Raw genomic sequence first — 13,251 nt, 5'->3', positions numbered from 1 at the left:
ATATCTGCTAAAATAATCGCAAATCGATCATGTATTGATAGAAAAAGGGCCACAGCAACGATACAAGATGTAAAGAGCCGAAGGGGAACATGCTGCGGATTTGACTATTTCCTAGTACAGTTAAAACAGAATTTAGAGAAACAGGAGGGACGGAGAGGAACAAACACCAGAACAACTTGGTATACAAAAATTGAGACAACAAGATATCAAACAGAACTATGAGACAAAAATAACACAAGCACTGACAAAAACTCGGTTTTTCCGGTTGTTTTTGTCTCGGTTATTACCATTTTTTTCTTTTTAAAGTAATAACCGGTAAAAGAACCGCAGAATAGATCCCCAAGAAAATAATAGTCTTGAGACAATGATTGGATACAAGATCCATTCAAATATGCACATACGCAAATGCTGTTGCCATAATAAGCCACAATAAAAAAGCATTAAGCGAAAATGCTCTAGATTTGAAACGTGAAGCCGTTGAATTTAGTCTAAATATAAATGAAAGAAAAATAAAATATATGGAGTGCACAAAGTCGAATCGACATGAGAATCTGACGGTAGTGAAGTGAAGATGATTTATAACGTATGCTGTACACATTTATAACTGCCAGAAAATTTAACATATTAATTTCCCCAAATAAGACAAAATGCACGGATATAACAGCAAATCTACTAAGATATAAATTAGAGCTAAAAGGTCAGATAATACAACAATTGACGGAATTTAAATATCTAGACATCACACTACGAAGCTGCATAAAGCTCGAAACAGAAGTGGAAGATCGAGTGAATAGAGTAACTAGAGCCACATATTGCCTAAATGAAACAATATGAAAAAATAAAAATATCAAGAAAGAAATGAAAGGCAGAATTAACAAATCAGACCAATAAAGACATATGCAGCAGAAACACGACCTGATGCAGGGAGAACAAAAATAATGCTAGATACAGTAAAGATAAAAACCCTTAGAAAAATCGATGGTATCTGGGATAGAGCTAAAAGTACAGATATACGACGGAAATGCAAAGTGAAGAATATAACGGACTTCGCCAAGACGATCAGTAGGAAGACCACGAAAACGATGGAGCGACAACTTACTGGAGGCACACTGAAAAACAGAGAGAGTCCTGTCTACACACAAAAAAGAAGAAGAATAAAAAGAAGCTTAACAACACGTTTCAAATGCTTCGATATTAAGTTTGTTTCTGCAGTAGTTGGAAACGGTTTTACAACGCGCAATTTTGCGCAATAAAATAATTGTGTTCGTACACGTTTAATTTCAAACTCCAACTGTTTGGTCAGATGTTCTTACATATTTGTCGACCGTTTTCAAATAGTCATTCTGGTTTGAAGATTATTTGCCAACTAATAGTTTGACGCAGGCGTACTAAGTATAAATAAATAAGGTTTCTTATTCTTAACCTGTAAATATATACATTGTAAATATTTTTCACTAAATAATATTGAACTGATTATTTATTGGTTATTGTTCAATTCCAACGTTTGGTGTATTTACATTGATTATTCTTTATTTAATGAATTTTTGGACTAAATATCCAACATGGTAATTATACGTGATATAACTATGATTAAATAACTTATGAAGTGAAAAAAATATATTTCAGGAATCTTCTGAAAGTTCTTCCTCTGATTAAGAGGTGTTTGACATTGAAGAATTGTCGTCGGATGAAGATTTGTTACAAATTCTAGATGAACGTATGAGGCCTAAAAATAAGAATTGTCTTGAAGAAACTGTGTCAAGTTACAATGAGTGTGAATTTATTGAACACTTTCGTGTTAGTCGTGCTGTTGCTGAATATATTGCGAACCACTTCAGATATTCACAATATTTTCATCATCAAGCGGGAGGCAATGGCAATACATCTGGCAAAATCTAAAAAAAAACTGCGGGGCCTGACACAATTCCAACTGAAATAATTAAATTAATATCAGAAGATCAGATCAATGTATTAGTAGACTTATATAATACTATATATAATACGAGTATTATTCCGAGAGATTGACTCAAATCAACATTTATTACATTAACAAAAAAACCTAATGCAAAGAAATGTAATGACCACCGTATAATTAGTCTAATGAGTCCCACACTAAAAATATTCTTAACAATTATCCATTTAAGAATTTTCAGAAAAGTGGAACAAGACATCACTGAAACCCAATTTGAACCACTGTATGTTTGTTTTATTGATTACAATAAGGCGTTCGATAAGGTCCGACACAACCGTCTTATACAGTTAATTAAAGATAAACACATTGACAAAAAAGACTTAAGAATAATAACTCATCTCTACTTTAACCAAACAGCAAAAGTCAGAGTAGGCAAAGAACTTTCGGAGGAAGTAGAGATAAAAAGAGGCGTAAGGCAAGGTTGCATACTCTCCCCCTTATTGTTCAATCTATATTCGGAAGAAATAATTAAAAAATCACTCGAAAATGTTACAATTGGAATAAAAGTCAACGGTAGACCCATCAACAATATCAGATATGCCGATGATACTATACTAATTGCAGAGAATATACAAGATCTACAGACACTTTTAGATAATGTAGTAAATGCTAGTGAGGAAAGCGGACTAACGCTTAATGCTAATAAAACAAAATTTATGACGATTTCCAAAACACAACACCAAGACATTTTAAACATAAGAGGGGTTCCAATAGAAAAAGTAAAAAAATACAGATATATTGGTACAATTATTAATGAAAATAACGAGTATACAGAAGAAATAAAAATGAGAATTGGACAAGCTAGAGCAACATTTAATAAGATGAGAAAAGTATTATGCAGTAGAGATCTTAGTTTGCAACTCAAAATAAGAATATTACGTTCATATGTGTTTTCGGTGCTGCTGTATGGGGTGGGGGCCTGGACCTTAAAGAAAGAGGTGAGCGATCGACTTGAAGCATTCGAGATGTGGACCTACCGAAGAATATTAAAAATAAGTTGGGTAGACCGAATAACAAATGTTGAGGTCCTCAGATAGATGACAAAGGAAATGGAAATCATGAATACGATTAAGATAAGAAAGTTACAATATCTTGGCCACGTTATGAAGGGGGATAAATATATGTTGCTACAAACTATAATGCAGGGAAAAATACAGGGAAAACGAAGTATTGGAAGAAGACGCATCTCCTGGCTCAACAATCTGAGAAAGTGGTATAATTGTAGTTCCGTCGACTTGTTCAGAGCTGCAATCTCAAAAGTGAAAACAGCTGTGATGATTACCAACCTCCTTAGAGGAGATGGTACCTAAGGAAGAAGAAGGCAATGAAAAGCTTGCAGAATATGAACAAAGAATAATATATTTATTTATGGTTCGTTGGTCACCAGACTGCATCTTTCAGAGATGAAACTGCAATCTTTTTAAATTAATTAGAAAGTTAACATATTTCCTGAGCAATATGCCCCTCAAGTAATGAAATGGCCATCAGGTGAAGAGAAAATAGAAATTGAGAAAAATTTTAGGTAAAACAATTTTCCAGGTGTTATTGGAGTAATTGATGGGAGTCACATTAAAATAGACAAACCAACAAATGATCCAGACTCATACTTAAATAGAAAACATTATTATTCTATAATAATAACATAACATATTACACTTAACTAATAACATACTAATACATATCTTATAACCTTAAAAACTGACTAAAATTTTTATATATATTTTTAGTTGCAAGTAGTTTGTGACCACCAAAGAAGAATAAAGGATCTGTTTGTCGGTTATCCAGAATCAGTACATGAGAGAGTTTTCAGAACTTCACCATTTGCTGAGACTATAGTTGTAAAAAAAATTTTAGTGGATAGTGGTTATCCATGTTTGCTCAATCTCCTAACTCCTTTTAAAGAAAGAGGTAACTTAACAAGTAGACAGCTAAATTACAATATGAAACTAAGCAAAAATAGATATGTAGTTGAACACTGTTTTGGTCTACTTAAGCAGAAATTCTGATAGTTGTACCATGTAAAATTAAGAGCTGTACCAGATATAATACATTTTATAAGAGCATGTTGTGTTTTGCATAATATGACAATCGAAGACCAATTTGATTATGAGACAGAAAATATTGATAAAAATATTTTAACATTTAATTTGGACATCGAAGAGAATCATGCAGACAGAAATGGAATGGAAAGAAGAAATAATGTCATGAATTTGTTACATATGTAAATGAATGATGTTCATAAATAGTTTCTTTGATTTGTTTTTTGGTTTCATCACTTCGAATTTTTCTTTGTGAATTTTTAGCATTTCTGTAAGTATAAAATTCCTTTTTGTCTTTACACATTTTTTGGAGAATTTTGTTTTTTCTAACTGGTTTCTCTCTCTTTCTTTTAAGTGATTGTGGTGTAAAACTAAGAACATTGGCCTTATCTGTTGCTACATCTGCAAGCTTTTCATCTATTTGCAACTGTTTCAATATATAACAGCATTTCTTTTTTGTCCAAATATCTCATCTAGTACATTACTATATTCAAATGTTTTGCGGCTTCTTCCTGTTTTTTTACTCCCATCTATATATTTTTTATAATTTGTTTTAATTAATCGCCATCTATTTTCGCAGTGATATGCATTCAAACTAACATTATGTAAGCCATTAAGTTGTTCTGCTACCTTTGCCCACATTATTTTCATGGATTTCATTTGGAAAATTCCTACCCTATCTCTGTATTTTTTATAAAAATCTATCAATGACAGTGTCTGGCTGTGGGTCCAAGATATACCGAATGAAACACTTGCCGATGGGCTTTGGTTTACAATTGAATCAGTTATTTATGAAACATATTAAGTCACCCATTTCCAGAAATTGACATTTTGAGAGAAAACCAATGTTTACACATAGGCGCATCATTTGCTGATGAAACACATAAGTACTATTACAGGTCCCCCACTAACAGACTGTATTTTAATAATTTTATTTATGAAACATATTAAGTCGCCGACTTAATATGTTTCACAAATAAACGTTATCTACCAATTTGACAGAATACATACAACCTGTAACCTAACTTTTATTTGTTTGGCCTCTGTCGTTGCTAAAGCATTATTGTTGCTTTACATTCGTATTTTAGTAACAAAAATAAATGATAGAAGGAAGAAGAGAAATGGTCTACACAGTGATGAGTATAAAGTCAATAAAATTTAAAATGCAATATCTCTGGAGCAGAGTTAGTTAATTACAAAGGCAATATAGTACGTGCAAGAAAAACCAGGCAACCGTGCAGGTAAAGAGTTGTAACTAATATACATAGACAAGTTATATTAAATTAGGTTATTCTTTAGCTGCGTATGAAATGCTGATGTAAGATTACGGAAGAACAGCGTCAGGACATTTTGAAGGAAATATATTCCTTTAAGACTAAAAATAAACAAGATATTTACCTACAGAATCTAATCAAGGCTATACCTATAAAAAATCAAAGACCAAGAAAATTAGAGAACAAGAGGAAAAGATCATTTAAAGAGAGAATCAGTTCATTAGTTTATAACGTTTATTTTGGAGAACATAAAATAATGATCTGCAAGAAAGCTTCCATGAAGTAACATCAATCAAAATTACTTGCTTACAAAATTTACTAGTTTTGGGAAAAACTCCTGAAGATAGGAAAGGGCAGCAGAATAACAGAAAAACCATTCCAACCAGCTCAAATAATAGATCACATTTAATGTTTTCCCTTAAAAAATAGTCATTATTCTACGCAAGAAGTCAAATAGGTATCTTTGTTCAACCCTGAACATAAAAATTATGTATGTTCTTTTTAAAACTAGGTACACTGACACAAAAGTAGGATATCCATTCTATTACAAAATTTTTAAGGAGAGGTTTAATTACCGATTTGGACGGCCACAAGTGGACACATGCTGTGAATGTGTAAGACTAACGTTAAGACTGAAAAGCACAATACGTAACGGTACTGCAAAACGTGTTGCTGCTGCCGAATTGCTTGTCCAGAAAAAACGGAGTAACAAATTTGACAAATCTATAAGGGATACAACAGAACTATGTAATGAGAGTAAGGGCACATCACTTTGTTTAAAATTCGACTATATGCAGAATATTTCACTTCCATGCATTCCTATCGAGGAAATGTACTATTTTAGGCAATTATCCGTGCTTCCATTCTCAATTCATAATGTTGGTGATGAAACTGCTATGTTTTACCTATACCATGAAGGCCTTGCTAAGAAAGGACCAAACGAATTTTGCTCCTTTCTATTGGATTACCTGAATATTTGTGCTTTGCCTAACGTTGAAAATTTGTACCTGTACAGTGACAACTGTGCAGGACAAACCAAAAATTATTTGATGATACGTTTTTTCTTGTCATTGACAGATATGGGTCGATTCAAAAAAAATTTCTATAGATTGCCTTTAAAAGGTTATTCAATCCTCACGAATGATGGAGACTTTGGTCTGGTTAAGCGTGTACTACACCGAACAGATCGCTATTACACTGTCAAAGAAGTCATGGAACTAATAGTATGTCCTGGAAAGAAACATAAGTTTTTAGTATAGTTAGTTGATACTACAGATATCGGTATTGGTATTGTTACTGTTAGTAGTTTTATTGGTGACGCTATAAGGAGTAGGTTTACTTTAAAAAAGCCAGGGCAGTATGATCTTCAACTACCTACTACTCAAGCTTATCAATCAAAATGTCCCATTTTGAAAGAGAAGATAGGCGAAGAAACTTAAAGAAGATACTTCAGTATTTACCAGAAGAGCACAAAGAATTTTATAATACGTTAAAATACTGGTCAACAATAGAGAATAACTTCTTACACGATCACACGTAATTTAAGTTTATAAAAGCACATAAATGTTTTTTGGCAATAGTTTCTTGTTATTTTTATCTTATTCTTATGCTTTAGATAAAAAATACATATTAACAACTATGTTTATTTATGAATCCTAAGTCATAGCATTTCATTCTTAAACTAAGATTTAAAATTTTTTAATTTCACCCTAGCCATATTTCATTTAAACCCTATTGTCAGTATTTTATATATTTAAAATAATTTGTAATATCTACTCTCCTGGAAACGGTTTTTTGTTTCTCCTACAAAATTTAAGTTTTATGACTTATTATGTTTCATAAATAACTGATTCAATTATAAACTCCTGTAAGTCTGAAACAAATGTAACCTTTATATGCGGTTTAGAAAAATGTGTTATTATTTATTATTTTAAGTGTCAATATTATTTTGTTAAACTTTCACTTTAGACGAAGGTATTGTTTTGAAAAAAGTAAGTGGTACTTACCTTCTATATTAGAAATATATTTGTTTTATTTAAAAAATTATAAATCTCGATATTAACCAAAAATGTAAGGTTAGGTTAGATTAACTATATTTTGATAATCAGCAAATCGTTCGTGCAGCATAAATTTTGACAACGGTTAGGAAACAGTCTAATTTCACGTCTGCGCAGAGTGCATAGTTTACAAACGATAAGCAAACCTCTGCAGAAACAAACCTATTGTATATCGAACGTCAGCGTCTCTCAGTAAATAATACAGTTTTCTAGAATATTTAATTAATCTCATCATAGGTGTTAAAATTAAATCATTATATTTGGTGTGAGTGAATTTTAACTACCAATCCTTAACAAACTTTAACAAATCATTTCGAAAAAAGTGCTTTAAAGTAGTAAAGTAATGAAAACGCGTTTCGTGTAGCACTTCATGTTTAATAATCTTGAAGTGTAAGCTGTAACGATGTTCGTATTTTTTGTTGCCAACACGCAAAGAGCGTCAAATTCGTACCCTACATGAATTTAGAACACTCTTAAATAAAAAGGAAATTGCAGAAATTCCTTACTGCAAAACGTGTGGAAATAGTTCTGACGTATGATATATTTAAGAAAAACAAAAATATGGGACGAAATTTTGTCAATGAATATTTATCATATTAAATGAACTTTTCATTGACTACAGTTTAAATAAATTGTTTATACAAAGTTTCAAAGTTCATTAGTGTTAAAATAGTTTCTAATTAAATGTCTTTCATAATTTTTGATAAATAATGTAACAGCTTTTAAGTAACCAAATACGAAGCAGTGGTATATTAAATAGAAATTTTAAATGATAAAGGATAGAGTAGCGTAGCAATAACAAAGTAAAGTTTTGAGTTGGGATCCGGTCCCTGTGATACCTCTGTCACTGGGTAAGTGCCGGTCAGCGCATTGTCAAGTGTTCAGCTTGTCTGAGACTTCACTACTTACCGCTCTCTCTAGTCCAGTAGTTGATTGCTTTTGGGGACGCCTCAACGTGACACTGTAGGGTGACATCCGTGTTTACAGGGGCTCCCACTAACTGATTTCGAACTTGAATCAGAGGGTGAACTGGAACAACCATCGTTAAACTAATTAGTGTCCAAGAGCATTTAGCCGAGTCAAACTGGAGGACACCGATGCTGTGCTGATTGTATTGTGGATAAATGAACGAATAATAACTACTAGTCACCTACGGTCGGAAATGTCTCAGCACGCATTGATGTCTTTCCAATTTGTAGGATTTTTATTATAATACGGCAGTGACGTAACAATAAATATAGTTTAAAAATATCTAAATTTTGTTTCAATAATAGTTTTAATAAAAAAATAAAAGAATATAGAGTAATTAAAAATAAACATTGTAACGTTTATTTAAAATTTATATTTAAATAAGCGTTTTATTTTAATTTCTTTATTAATTTATTAATTCCTTAACCTTCAGTTCCTTTTTTATTATTTTCTCTCCAAAAAATAGTTGGCGCCCTCCCTCTTTCTGTCCGGTAGACTAAATATTCTGTTCTATGTTGACAGAAGAACTAATTCCATCATAGGTATACGTTCTATGGCTTCTGTGCTATACTTCATTGTAGTCACTCCCCACTAATTTCAGTCAATCAGCTTTCAAACGTGGTGGGATATATTTTTTTTGTTTGTAGTTGAAATTTATAAAAGAAGGAAATATGGAATAAGGTTCATTTTATGGTCTGCAGAAATTTCTTAGGGTGAGTAGTTTCATTGTAACCTATATTTTATAATTCTGACTGTATTTTCAATATTTATAACCTCACTTCTTCCAAAGCCACGTTTTCAATTTTATACATATAGGAATCTTACAAAAACTAATTTGAATAATAATTCTATTTCACTTTATCCTTGCCATCTGCTTTTTGTTTAATTGTGATTTTATAAAATAATTGGCAAAGAAATTAAACTCCTTTGATGTCTTTCTAATACAAGCTGTGTTATATTCTAGTTTCTGGAATATTTTATGGAATATTTTATGGAATAATTTATGAAATAATTTATGGAATAATTTATGGGATAATTTATTAAATGAAATAATGAATTAACCACATATGGAACCAACTAAGACTACAGCTGTCTATAATACCATCCAACCACCATCAGGAGCCATCAACAACTGACCCTGTCAACCACGTAAAGCCGTAAGTATCAGTTTTAAATGTGTTTATTGTAAAGCTTTAGGCAGGGTTTGTTTGTGCAAACTAAATATTATGTTGTTTTATGCCGAATAAATGTGATTAGTTAATTCATTGTTTTATTTTTTACCAACTGAATTTTCATTGTTTGATTCATAGTTTAAGACAAGAGGGATTCACACTTGAAAGACTGAGCTAGGGGAAGTATAGACGATAAGCTTCCATAGTTGATTGAGGTATTATTTTATAATAGTATTTCAATTCTTTTTTGTAGTCTTATCGTTACACATTGGCGCCCACGTTACTTGTTTTATTCGAAGATTTGAGCTCTGAATTTTTAGTTTGGTAGCAAATTAACAAGCAAAGGATCCTCAAAATTTACAATAATTACGACGACAAATTAATGTTTTCAAATGAGTTTTAAAATAAATTAAATTTATTTTAATTGCTAAGATTATAGAAAAACAAACATTAATAATAATTTGTGGTTCTCAAAAGAACCGTGTTTTTTAATCGTAACATTTGTAGATTTTGTAAATCGTAACATTTGTAAACGTAATGAAAAAAATAAGTAATACTACTTAACACTTCCCGTGATACATTAAGACAAACAAATTTTATCAAGAACTCGTAGTTAAATACTGGTTGGTGTTCAGTAGTGATGTAACGAATGTCAATTTTTGAACATTCGCGAATACGAATGCGAATGCGAATATATGCCACCGACATTCGCGAATGCGAATGATCATCACGTAGCGCTACAACCCTGGGTGGGTCTTGGCTGACTGTACAACTTTTTTCCAATTTGTTCGGTCTTCCATCAAACTAGGGTCAATGCGAATGCGAATGCGAATACTCAGTTTTTTTTAATTTGGCAATTTTAATTATCTCCGGCACTGCCGCCAGTCTCATTTGCGTGAGGTGTGTAGTTAGATAAGTTCAGATAAATTTAGTCATTCAGCAATTTTCAGAACAATTATACAAATCATGTAATGTATTACATTACAGTGTAGTGATGGTGTAGTGTACATTATAATATGTATCTTATTCCGAAAATTGCTGAATTAATAAATTTGCCTAAACTTATCTAACTGAAGTCGAACTGTTTATGTTTGTTTGTTAAAACTCTTTACATAAAAACACATAGACTATTTTTAATTTGTAGTTTAATAATTCTAGACTTTTTTAAAATGATTGTCTAAAATTAAAAACTTTTGGATAATAAAAGTTTCAGAGAATAATTTGTTTTTGTTTGTTTACACTGCATCATTTATTTTTTGTTTTCTAATTTTATGGTTTTCTAAGCTTGTAAAATAAAGTGAGTTTTCTTAATAAAAAAAGTGAGAAGTGAATGGATTTTTATTTTATTAACCTAATCTTCAAATTATTTTTTTTCTTATACATATTTATATTCGCAAAACATTCGCACAAATTTCGCGAATGCGAATGCGAATATGCAAAAATATGCGAATATTCGCTACATCACTAGTGTTCAGTTCCATAAACTTATTATATAAATACCTGAAAACCACTTATAAGGTGATTAGCAAACCTGTCGCGCACTACCATCGAATTCGAAAAACATTCTTATCAGTACAGTTTCGTCAATATAAGCCTTATCTGTATTAATGAAATTATAATGAGTTTGGATTATACGCAATTAAATCAACATTAAGAAATGAAGATTGACAAATTTTACCAGCTAATACATTTAAATTTTACCTGAAACCGGGACTTTTATACTATTAACCAACTCGGTTAACCAACGATGTTTATAGTCGGTACTAATTGATGTCAACCATTTATTGCTAAACAAACTCTACCTACTACTTTATTTGGGTAAATTACTGTATTAATTAAGTAGGTATTTCCTTAATTTAAAATAAATTCTTTTAATCATCATTGCTTTTTTACCCATTCTTAATTTTTTCAACTTAGTTTCAATACATAAGTTTCTAATAATTTTTAAACATTGGTCAACGAAACTCAGCGGCGGCTCGTGGCCTAAAAAAGTGGTGAAGATGAGGAAAGCTTGCCGGAGCCAAAAGGAGTTTTCGTACCTACTTCGCGCCCAAATATCATTAAAAATTCATTAAAAAAATTTATAGAGTTTAGGGCCCTAATAACTTGAATTAGGGCACTTATACTAGATACGATTCGTTCTGCTTGCCTGGGGTATTTTAGTTTTGAACCTTGACATTTCATTGAGGGTTTTTTGGCGATTAAAACACCACGCCTGCTAAAACGGCTGGTGAGTTTTGATTCAGCCGCCCACTCTGAGTCAGATGCTGATTGCAGCCGACCACTCTGAATCAGAGGCAAATGTTTAAAATACTGGTTGGTCGACCATGTAATAGAACATCCCTTTTATCTTCATTTTTCCAATGCCTAAACGGAGTCTCTAATATATTACACACCAAGTCATTAATTTAGCCACCATTTAATATAGTCTTCTGCAGGTCATCATGCAGGGTAGAGTCGATGATGGCCAAAAGGGAATAGGTAGAAAGAGGAAATCATGGCTGCGAAATATTCGAGACTGGACAAACATGACTGTAGACGAATTATTCCACGTTGCAAAAGACAGAGAAACTTTTAGAAATGTGGTCGCCAACCTCCGTTAATGGAGACGGCATAGGAAGAAGAAGAAGAAGTCATTAATTGGATTCATATCTGTCTAAAATTATTTTTGTCCAAACGAAATCCACGAGAACACTTTATATCCGAACTCAGAAACAAACCACAGAGAAATGTATTAATAAAGTGCACTAAACAAATAAAATTAATACTGTGACTAAACTAAACTAATAAATACTATACTATACACTATACTATATAAAAAATATCTATATAATAGACTAAATTTCAAAATATTCTCGCTGAGAGAAATTTCCGAAAAACAGGAATACCAAATACACACCCAACAGTGGGTAAAGACGGATAATATATTTTTAGACGGAACTTCACTCATTAGTTTTCTCAGCTATCACTAAGGATAGGCTGACGTCACGTTGCCATGGCAACCGTGAACGCTTATGCAGATGGATTTCGCATTTCAAAAATGATATTCACCTATTCCTGAATCCTACCTACACGGCTAGTGACACAGGTCAGGACTTGACCGTCAAGTACGTACCGCTAATAAAGCTAGTTGTCTTTTTTAATTTTTAGATTAATTAAAAGAGAATAAATAATTGATTTCAGAATTTAGATATAATAATGTTGCTTTCATTTTTTATTTATTTATCTCAATTTAATTATATTTTTTTGGACCTCACCTTCACCTACTTCACCTGGCCGGCCGCCGCTGACGAAACCTGGTAGAGAAAAATATGTTAAATTACCACTAGTCATTGTATCATTCAATATCTTGCTCGATAAAACTGAATCTATCTTAAAACAATTAGATGAAAAACCTAATCGATCTGAAGTGGATAAAAGGTTCATTCTGGGTTTTCAAGAAGCTCGAGACAAAATTATAAGAAGAGCAACTGGATTTATTGTAACTCTTTAATTTTAGACCCAAGACATAAGGCTCAGACTTTTGACATGAGATTATGGGAGAAGTAAATTAAAATAGAAAGCCTGCGCAAATTTAATGAACTTTATAAAAAATATGAAACTCTACACATCATATATCATCAAGGCTTAGTTATTGACGAGTTGAAGCAGTACCTAAGTAAACACAAGGCCGCCAGCTCGGAAGACACTTTTAAGTGGTGGAGGACGCATAAGACAGAATATCCGACTTTATCGAAGATGGTCAGTGATTTTCTTTCAATACCTGCA

The 13,251-nt window shown here is 32.0% G+C and overlaps 1 protein-coding gene across 1 annotated transcript in view; it reads right to left on the bottom strand.

Moving 5' to 3' along the window:
- Positions 1-13,251, bottom strand: part of LOC140452340 (lachesin-like) — a 985,903-nt gene that overhangs the window by 75,682 nt on the left and 896,970 nt on the right. Inside the window, exon 6 of the mRNA XM_072546526.1 lies at positions 8,252-8,371. Coding sequence (XP_072402627.1) covers positions 8,252-8,371 — 120 coding nt within the window. The remainder of the gene's footprint in view (positions 1-8,251; positions 8,372-13,251) is intronic.

The sequence above is a fragment of the Diabrotica undecimpunctata genome, chromosome 10, assembly GCF_040954645.1.
Source record: "Diabrotica undecimpunctata isolate CICGRU chromosome 10, icDiaUnde3, whole genome shotgun sequence".
Classification (NCBI taxonomy): Eukaryota; Metazoa; Arthropoda; class Insecta; order Coleoptera; family Chrysomelidae; genus Diabrotica; species Diabrotica undecimpunctata.
Note: the sequence above shows the minus strand (reverse complement) of the source record. Positions and strands in the feature narration are given on the sequence as shown.